Consider the following 10,987-nt stretch of genomic DNA (forward strand, 5'->3'; position numbering starts at 1 on the left):
GAAACAGTTTGTAAAGGCTTTGCCAAAAGATGGACCATGTTTTAAGTATCTCTGCCAAACGTTTCCACACCTTTCAGAAGCTAAACTAAAAGAAGGCATCTTTGTTGGAGATGAAATTAGAAAAATTGATGTTTGATGTTAACTTTGAATCCACAACGACCTTAAATGAGAAGGAAGCATGGGTATCATTCAAGCAAGTTGTTACAAAGTTCTTAGGATATGAAAAAGACCCAGAATATGTTTCTATTATAGCTACAATGTTAAAGAAGTTTAAAACTTTAGGATGTTTAATGAGCCTGACAGTTGACTTTATTAGTCACCTTGATTACTTCCCAGGCAATATGGGAGATGTTAGTGAGGAACAAGGAGAGCATTTTCACCAGGACATTAAAGTGATGCAAAAATGATACAAAGGCTGCTGGAACACCAACATGATGGGTGACTGGTCACTTCACTGAGTTCAGTGAGTGACTCATCTTTGAAAAAGCTACACAGAAGCTTCAAAGAAGAGAGAGAGAAAATACAAACCAATTTCAGCTAACAAGTGAAACCTCTATTAACACATTGTTTTAAGTAGCTTACTGTAAATACAAACGATGCTTGTGTTGTAACAAAGCATTTCATTAATTTCCCCATTTACCATACAGAATAGGGCTTTTATACTTTATAATAAAAAGCATATTGCTCGAAAACTTTGGGTGATACAAAAAACTAAGGCTAGATTTGCATTCAGCTCGTAAAAATCTAAAAAGATCAGCTATCAAAGTAAAAAAGCATTTTAAAAAAAATTTGTAGGCCTGAGTTATGGATACATTCTGTTTTAGTCGTGCTGAATCTGTAGTGCAGGTTTGAAACATGTAAATTTCCTAACATTTTGCTTTGTAATCTTGCAGGACAAATAGTAAATGGAGGAAATAGTTGACACTTAGTTTTTTGGCTTTACTATTTATTTGGTTCAAAAACAAAACTCTGAAAATTTTGACAAAGGATTTGGCTGTTGACTTTAAACTTTCCCAGCTAGTTTAAACTAGTCCTAAATGATCAACAGCAAATAGAGCAGATATGTTGGGACTTCTGTGCCTAGTGATGTCATAAACATGAATTTAAAAAATTAAAAGGATCAGATTAAAGTCCAGAGGAATGACAGATATAGTGATTCACTTGTATGGAAAATGCTGCTAGTTTTGATTTGGAATGCCAAACTTGTACTGGAGTGATACGGTGTGTGGCTCCTACTTTATAGATATGAACATAACCAGCTTATTTGCTGTCATTCTTACGTGGTCTAATTTTTCAAGCTGGGTATGAGACTCTGGACTGGTCTAAGAGAGAAGTTGGCAGACCGAGGCTCACGAGCCACATATAGCTCTTCGGCTCCTCTGGTTTGAACATAACTGCATTGTTCATGTGTGAATGACTAGAATTTGTAGTTAAAAATCCAGATCCCTGCAGTTGGAAATTTTGCCTGCCTCTATGAAGTGATCTGCATTCCCTGCAAGATTCCCCAACCAGTGACATTTTCCTGTCCATTTGTTGCCATTCTGTATGTTCAGTGGCCACAAAGTTTGTCGGTGAGTATGTGTGGGATAGGTGTGGTTGATTCGTGTGTCAGTTGGTCAACAGCCTCATTGTGCTTCTCATCCACATTTTACAGTTGAGCAATAAAAGTACCTGCTTGAAACATAAAGTTACCTATATTTTTCCATCCAGCAACAAATACTACAGCTATGTTTGCAATGTTTTTCTGTTGGTGGCCTGATTACTATAGAACGAAACATTTTCTTAGGTACCCTGTTAGACACGGCAACAAAGAACAAGCAAAGAAAAATGGAAGGGAAAAAAACTGAATTTAAAGCTGAACGAACATTCACATTTATGTATTAAAGACTCAAATGGCTCTGTGACCTGCCTTATTTAAAAGGAAATCTGGCTAATAACAAGAAATCAAATTTTGAGTGTCACTTCATAGTCTCGTGTATCATTTAGTACTAAATATCACATCAGTAACGCAGTGGGGAAAAAAGAGGAAGGAGAAAAACATCAGAAGAGTGAAGGAAAATAGTTATGCATTTAATTACTAGATACAATCTTCCAAAAAGTTAATATTAAAAGTTTCATGGTTTGTTAAGAGGCTGCTCTAAGAGAGGAAAAACACACACACACACACACACACACACACACACACACACACACACACACACACACAGTAAAGTAACTTCTAATGTATTTGCTGTGTGTGTGTGTGTGTGTGTGTGTGTGTGTGTGTGTGTGTGTGTGTGTGCGCACAAATACATTAGAAGTTACTTTATTGACGCATCTGAAGAGAAACTTCGGGTTTTTAAGAGCAAATGAGACATTCTAAAAAAGGAAGTTGCCATTGTCTGCTAAAACAGTGATAGGACAGTCAAAATGTCATCGAATATAACCAGCCAACAAGTTGAAGATCAAATGATTTCAGCTTTATCAGTAACAGTTGCCAACCCTTGTGACATAAATTATACAATGCAAGTTTAATTTTTTGTAAGGTTTATGTTGTCTGCTGGTATTACAGAACAACTTTCAGGATTATTTCCACTCAAAGGTCAAACACATGGAGAGGAAGTAGGACAACCTGTGACTGAGTACATTTCATTCTATGAAATTCTCATTGTCAGTTTCTATGGAGAAGGCAAAAAAAGTATGACCACCTTAAGAAACGGGTTTGTTACAATTTTGAAGGAAAAAAATTAACCATGATACTCTTAGCTTTACACCATTCATCAAGAAGCACTTTGCAGGCAGACATTTCTGGAAGAAACTTGTGAAATCATGGAATTGGAGATTAAGTTTATAAACTCCACTATAGCTAAAGCTCTTTATGATTAACAGTTAAAAAATTGATTAAAATAGTAAGTGGCTATGCATGTCTTCTGCTACGTGACTTGGTATGTTGGTTTTCGGGAGAGAGAATTTTGAAAATGTTGCCTTCCTCATTAATAGAAATCAAAGTTTTTCTCCTTTGAAAGTGTCTTCACTATCCAGAATAGGTGAGTTAATCGTAAACTACTGGGAAAAGAAAACACATTTTTTTTATATTTGAAAGCAAATTCTCTCTTTCTGTTATAGATCATGAAAGCAAAACACTTATAAACTTCAAAGCTTGTTGAAACAATGCTATGGCATAACTCTGATATTGACTTTTGATATTCAAAGACAGCACTTTTAAATATAAGGGAAGCATTTCTCAACATTTTCAGAATTTCAGAAACAGCAAAGGGACATAAGCTTTCAATAAAAAACTGTCCGAATTAAATTTTGCAGCTGTAATATTGGCAACTTTGAAATGCAGTTTCTGAGTTTAAAAAAGAATTGCTTGAAATTTGAATGTCTTTGTGCTGATAAAGAAATATTGGGGAAAAACAAATGTGAACTTAGTTCATAGCACAAATGGTTTGCTTTGAAATACTTAAAGAAGAAAGACATGTTGATCTTTAACACCTGAAATTGTATTCCTGACCCATATAATTATTCAAAAAATTTATTTTTTATTTATTAAATACATTACAAAGTTTTATTCAACATAGCAATTGTTACACTAAGACTTAAAACTTCAAGTAAATTTCAAGTTAATATTAGGGATTATGGTGTAGAAGAGAGCTATGTCAAAGATTGGATGTACTGTATAGAGGATGCATGATGGAAGGTAGATGAAACATGTATACAAGACGAGTTTGGAAGGGAGATTTAGAGGGGTCGACCTTGATGAATGCACCTCATATTGTGGACTTTCTTTTAGCAAAGGCCAGCTTAGGAGTGTCCTAATTATGTTGGTAAGTGTACCTACCCATTCATTTCAAGTTTAAAAAATTTGTCTCTGGAGAAATTTCAATTGTTGTATTGTTATTAGGCTCGTTTGACTAATAAGTTAGCTAACTATTAGTCTTATAATACCTGCAAATTTTTTGGTGATTGAAGAATTTTAAAATTCATTTTAAGAACTCAAAAATTACTCAGTTTGGTGTCATGCTGATGAAGTGAATGTTTGTTTATGAGCCAGTCATAAGTTTTCCTATCACTTGTGAAAAAGAACCTTATTATGATGTCATGTTGATCAGTAGTTGTGTATTTAACATTTTTACCTTCTGCATTTCCATGAATGTATTGTTGTTTCACCCTTACACCTGTCAATAAATTAGTGGGATAAATACACTAACATCATATAAATCAATCCTATTCCATTTGAAGCATGTCAGTTTATCACAGAAAGGCCTGTCTCTTATCTACATATTGTACAAAGTCCACAATGTAAAAAACAGTGAGGTGTTGCCCCTCCCCCTTTTTGATGATATTTAGAGTCAGGAGTGTAACTTAATGCAATAGAATAATTCTTGGGTTCAAACTCTAGTATGAACTTTTCATTAGGGGATGTTCCGTGTATAAACTCTCTCTGTATTCTTTGTCAAAATATTGCACATAGTTCAGTCCCCATGACTGTTGTATTGCTAGGCCCATTGATATACACAACATAAGGGTAAGAGATAAAAAATTTAGTTGAAAACTGAAAGTCGTATGAGGAGATTTAGCCTCGGACAGAAATGATCCGTGGCACCTAGAGTGACTGATATTTAGCTTTGATTTGTTCTCTGCAGAACTCCTCACATCAGTGGCAGCATTTCCATAGTATGTAATGGTGAAATGTTAACACTGCAATTTGAACCCAGAAATTTTTATACTGTTTAGCTGAACTACTGGTGAACAGAATTTTAGTTAGTGGAATTTGTCAGATATGTAGCATAGATATAGGGATGAATTCCCACATAAAATTGTATTTCCAGCAGAAAGATCGATTTTTGAATATTATTATTTAGTTGGGTTATCCTAATTTGTTTAATGAAATGGAGCCATTTCATCTGTTACATAACCCTGTTATGAAAGTGCTCCGGACCAGTATGCCTAATATCACCCAGTGTCACCTTCTGTTGGGGCCAATACGGTCTCTTGCTATGCTCTGAGATAAGGAAAGTCAAACCCAAAATCCTACCTTCATTATCTAAGGTAATACACTGTCACCTCCACCATTCTTAGTCGTCTCTTTCAACCCTGCTCCCAGTTTGCCAACACATGGCTTGTTTCCCCTCTGTGGACAATCCAGCTGCAAGACTTCCCCTTCACCCATCCACTACCTTCTGTTGCAGTCCTGTTACAGAATTTTCCCCACCGAACGAGGTGGCGCAGTGGTTAGACACTGGACTCGCATTCGGGAGGACGACAGTTCAATCCCGCGTCCCGCCATCCTGATTTAGGTTTTCCGTGATTTCCCTAAATCATTCCAGGCAAATGCCGGGATGGTTCCTCTGAAAGGGCACGGCCGACTTCCTTCCCTAATCTGATGAGACCGATGACCACACTGTCTGGTCTCCTTCCCCAAACAACCAACCAACCAGAATTTCCTTTCCCATAAAAGGCAGGACCATGTCCAACCCCTCTCTCCCCCATCTCCCCCCATCATGTCCTGTGCACTGTGAAAGAACATTGGCTTTGAAGCTAATGAAGCCTGTATTTCCTCATGCTTGTTTTAGTCATCTCACAGAAATAAACTCATTACACATGCACTATCTAGTATGGTCCAAAATGCCACATAAAGATATGGGGTTTTGCCAGTTCTCATACCCCGGTAATAGAAAGGTAAGATCAAGTGTTTCGGCTAGCCATTGGGCTAGGGCCCATCGATATACACAACAGAAGGATCTTAGAGTCACTATCTTACAATGAAGGGTCAATGTATGAATATTACAGACCACCTCCTGCTTAGACCAATGGAGCAAATCAGTTAGTTCTTTTGTATTGGTTGTGATCTACAGCTGGCTTCATGGGACATACAGAGGCACCATTTGTTCATGGGTGGTTCCTTAGAATTCCCCAAAGAAGTTTTTTCCATTTCTTTTGTACCAAAACTGAGCATTGGTTCAAAGACAGCTATGCACAGCAAATTGTTGTAATTTTTACGGTACATTTGTAAGATCTCTGTCTTGAACTACCATGAAAAGTTTCTTTATCCGTTTCCAAGATACAGAGGTTTAAAGTTACCCTACCTGTGCACATAGAATATGCAAGTAAAATGCAGTATGAGGTGAAAATATAGCTCCCTAAGTCATGTAATGTGGAGAAATTTACAGAAAAGTGTCTTCGTTATCATCAGAAGGGTTCTGGGGACCTCACGTTGTAGTACTGAAGTACATGCAAAATTTTTGTGTGCATAAAATTTGATCTGAGATGTAAAATGGGTTTTTCTTTATTTCAGTTTTGTAAACTATCAAAATTTTACTGTCTCATTGAAGTTCATTCCATATGAGTGACATAATCATGCTGTGTCAGAGAAGGGAACCAGTGGAAAATGCTGCTGTCAGAGCACAACAATGAAAATGATCATGTTTAAAAGACTGAAAAGTGGGATACCAGCTGCCACATTCTACCTTCCTCTGCACCTTTAAACAATTTTCTCAAAAATTTTGGCATGTGAACATATTCATGCTCATTTTAACATGAAACTCACTTCACTCCCACAAGCTCCCCTAACTATAACCCATTCACACCCATTAGTCCATTGCTGCAAGTCACTCATATCCATCCATTCTCACTTTCCTGTTCTCATGCTCTCATTCAGCCCAACTAACCTGCTTCCACTCTAACCTTATCTTTATTCCTCTCCCAGTGGTACCGTGTCCTTCATTCTTTTCCAAGCACTCTATTGCCACTGTCAACTACATTCCACTGCTAATGTGTCCCTCTTTCTACCTCGTGCTGTAGTTCTGCTTCCGCTCTTCCTAAACCACAACCATTATCTACTATTTTTCAATATTTATTACTTTTCTGTCCTTTCCCACTGCCAGTGACTCCTCTCAGCATAAAAAAAAGCATGAATATGTTTGCATGACAAAATTTTTTGGGAAAATTTTTAAAGGTGCTGAGGAAAGTAGAATGAGTCATCTGGTACCCTACTGTTCAGTCCATCTTTCAAACAGTAGCTTATTTGTTTTTGTTTTATTTTTATTTTTTTGTTTTTTTTGTTGTTTTTTGTTTTTTGTTTTTTCTTCTTCAATAAGAGCATTTTCCTGTTGTTAATTTATGTACTGTAAGAGAATGTTTCATCGTGGTGCCAATTTTTTAAAGTGGTGTTTTGAAGTGTAGGTATGGAAGGGTTGTGTTTGCAGTGATCCCCGGTATGCAACCATTTGTTTTGCAGAAACTTTTGTTTTAATGAAGCACTAAGATTACACAGTGCTTCCAGAAGTTTCTAAAAGGAATTTGACAGTGTGTAGATTTATTGTTAAACTTCAGAATGGTTGGAAGAAGGTGTAACATAGGTAATTCTGTTGGATGTCTACAGTTCTTCACCCATTGTGTGGGGGGATGGTGTACTAAAAGTGATTAATACCATATCATTTTTGTTTTTTTTTTACCAGTGCTGCAAGTGTTCAATGTTTTTTGACTGTTAAAGTATCTTTATGAATATTACATTAGTTGCTGCAGCTGTTAGTAGACAATAATGCACAAAATTTCTTTTGGATACCTTATTGACTAATTGCAATTGTTAAATATGCTTCCACACATTTCCCATTGTTTTAATCTTTTACACTATTTTTAATATTTGTTTCTGCTGCTCTGTTTCTCAGTGGCAGCTTTGTCAAGCAGAAGTTTAACAAGATGTTAGTTTGTTTCTTGATGTTTAACTTTTATCATTCTGAGACCCATGAGTTGGAGAACAATGTTTAACCATTAGCTATTTTATATGTAGCACTATCAATGCTTGATCTTCTCAAATGAATTCTTAAATTGGACTTTCCTTTCACTAGTTAGTAAATGCCAGCCAATTCAAAATTAGTTTTACTGTAAAGTCAAAATAATCTCACTTCTGTTATCACTAGTCTATATTGTCTCTTGAGTAAACTGTTCAAAATGAGATGTAGATCCTATAATATAACCCTATAAGAAGACTGTTACGTATTCATATATGTATTCCTCATATGTTCCCAGAACTACTAGATTTTAAAACGAGAAGAGTTGTTGCATTCCGGAAAAATCTAATGGAACTGGCAGAGCTCGAATTGAAACATGCCAAGGTAAAATGAATTAAAATTATGAAGTATTGTCAAAGTGTAACTAGACAGTCTTCAATAATATAGTGTTTGTTTTCAGGCCCAGGTTCAGCTGTTCAAGAACTGTTTAGCAGCACTGAAGGAAGAGTGACCAAGGGCAGATTTCATTCCTGTTTCATCAGAGGAAATATCTTCTTTTGTTCTTTAGTGGGGAAATTGAATACATGAGCTTAATGGTGCAAAGAATGTGAAATATTTTCCGAATTTGGTTGTTGTGAAAAGGTTATTCAGAGAAAGCATTATGATGTAAAGCAGTACCAGTGCTTTACATGGACTAAACCTTATGACTGTCTTTGGAAGAAGGTATTAGCAAAGTGTTGGTATTGTATGTATATAAATGGACTGGTAGCTCAGCTTGCTGTTTTTCAATGACAGGTTATTACTTCAAACTTTGATGGAAGAGGTCACTTTGGGCTTTCAGTGTTCATGAAAGTAAGTGTTTAGTTTGAATGTCAAATGTGTATAGCTTGATTAAGAAACTGCATGATCTTCTGTTTATCTGACATGTCAAAGATTACTGTGTTTGTAACAACTGTAATTTGGTAGTATTAGGTGGTATGCAAGAGTGAATGTTTCGCCTCCTTTCATATACGCAGCTTGTGAGGGTGGTAAAATGTGAATGGGTGACAGGAAATATGTCTGTACAAGAGTATTTTGTTCATTTGTTCCTGTGAAAAGCAGGAATTATTGTTCACAGCAGAACCAGCTATATAATGGAACCTACACTTCAGATGTTTCTTCCTCATTCACTTTCATAGCTGCATTACCCATATTACTGTTATGAAGATGAATAAGGCATTTTATGCAAGTGCATGGAGTTAATTTCTGTTGTAGTAAACTGTAAAAAAAAAATAACTGAATGTATTCTATGCTGAAGCTACAGTGCTTTAATTGTGACATGTTAACTCAAATCCTTTTATAATGACTGATTTATGAATTGGTAGAAAAATTTTGTGTGTAGTTTCTGGAATTCTATTGCTCAATGATACATTCTTAAAATGATCAGTGCAATTTATTAATTCCCAGGTTTTAGGCAGATTATATATTATGGTAAAAATATACAGTAAACATCTAAATTTGGGCTAAATGAGAAGTTAATTGTAGAAATTGGCATAATATTTTGCATGCAGATGGACAGTGCTACTAAGAAAAAGATTAAGAGATGCTGTTCCATTGTGGAGAAAACTGCACATTATTCTGTGGTTGCCTCCCATGTTCACATACTAAGTATGTATTAATGTGGTAATTAATTTTTTATTGTTTTGATATATCAGATATACAAGTTGAATGGATAATTTCAAGAAAATATTGTCTCAGATTGAACAATTTATTTTGCATATAATATATATAATAAAATGTATATTGAATGTGTCCTGTGTAGGAAAAGATCTCAGTTGTACTGGTTTTGTATTTCACAGAATACGTATTTCCATTTAGTGTAGAGCAGGCTAGAAATAGTGTGGTCTTCAGTTTTTCAGAGTGAAAGAAATTTGATATCATGTTTCCTTGTAAAAGTACTCTGACAACATATTGTCAATTTAACTGCATGAAAGTATATTACGTGTAAATTGTTAAATATTTTATGTAAGCAACCTATCAAAGTATACTTTCCAGAAATGTATATATTGTTCACAGTGTGTCTTTACATTATAAGAGAAGATATGTATCACATGTAGCATTGCATTTTGCATTTTATTGGAAAAAATCTCATCCACTTGTGAAGGCTGTTGATTCTGTTCAGAATATCTATAAAGTAATACGGTCACAGAGTAATTATTCTAATGTTATGCATTTATGTTAAAGTTTTCGTAATAATGTCCTGAAAGATTTTCAAGATTATTGTCAGTATAATTGTGAAGCTTTCCATTGTTTAGCTGTTAGTATTGCCTCGATACTGTACTGAAGTTGAGAGCATATATTGTTTTGTACCATGAAATATAGTCTTTTGTTACTTCATTCTTCTCATAAATGATTGTAAATATATTTTCAATACAAATACATGTCAAATAATTGTTTCTCTTTGAATCTTGAAACCCATTATCAAAACCAGTTGTCACATAGTCTTACTTCAGATTAAAAGTTTGAGGCATCCTGAAGTAGAATAGCTTTGTGACTGAAGCAGTGTTGCCGACATGCAGTCAGCCATCCTTAAAAAGGTTCTGCATGTACCTACCAAACAAGTAAATCGGCAAGCACATGGCACTCTTGAAAACACTAAGATTATCTGGCAGCTGGCTGTTACCACTTGATTTGCTGAAATGTCAATCACAAAGTTACGTTAATAAAAAAAAGGCATAGGCCCATGTACTCTATAGTCAGCGGTCAGGTATTACTGCCGACATTTGTCAGATTACTTTTACTCATAATATTATGTTATTACCTAGAGTGTTTTATCAAAATTATTAGGAAGATGAAATGTTGGTACAACTATAGCTTCTAGCAAGATCAGCTCATGATATCAATGTTTTACTAATTAATTTTTAAGATTTAACTTCATTCAACATGCCACCAATTTTCATATGGTGTATTTTTAATGCTTCATCACAAGATCTGTCTCAACTAGATGCTTGTTGCCACGGTAATGAACCCTGTGCCTGACCATATGTCACTCTGGAGCATGTTATCTCCATCCCCATGAGAAGCATACTTAAATCAGTCATTGTGACATGGTGCTAAAATTAAAAAGGTAAAAAATTGTAAATGCTTTGAGACACTGAAAATTTTGTCTTCTTAGTAAGTTCATACAGCTCCGCAACCAATGAAGTTATCAGCTTGAGAACTGAATGGTGATCTTCTCCTGTACTATTTGAAAATATATAAATTGGCGCACTGAAGCAGACAAGATATAGCAA

The 10,987-nt window shown here is 35.4% G+C and overlaps 1 protein-coding gene across 3 annotated transcripts in view; it reads left to right on the forward strand.

The window, feature by feature from the left end:
- Positions 1–10,130, forward strand: part of LOC126237045 (sorting nexin-6) — an 80,039-nt gene extending 69,909 nt beyond the window's left edge. The window contains exons 11-12 of one of the 3 annotated variants that reach the window (XM_049946809.1): positions 8,014–8,099; positions 8,176–10,130. In XM_049946809.1, the coding sequence (XP_049802766.1) occupies positions 8,014–8,099; positions 8,176–8,226 (137 nt within the window). In that variant the 3' untranslated portion in view covers positions 8,227–10,130. The remainder of the gene's footprint in view (positions 1–8,013; positions 8,100–8,175) is intronic. The other 2 variants (XM_049946807.1, XM_049946808.1) reach the window with 2 other exon arrangements.
- Positions 10,131–10,987: the final 857 nt, after the last annotated feature.

The sequence above is a fragment of the Schistocerca nitens genome, chromosome 2 (assembly GCF_023898315.1).
Source record: "Schistocerca nitens isolate TAMUIC-IGC-003100 chromosome 2, iqSchNite1.1, whole genome shotgun sequence".
In the NCBI taxonomy this organism is placed as follows: Eukaryota; Metazoa; Arthropoda; class Insecta; order Orthoptera; family Acrididae; genus Schistocerca; species Schistocerca nitens.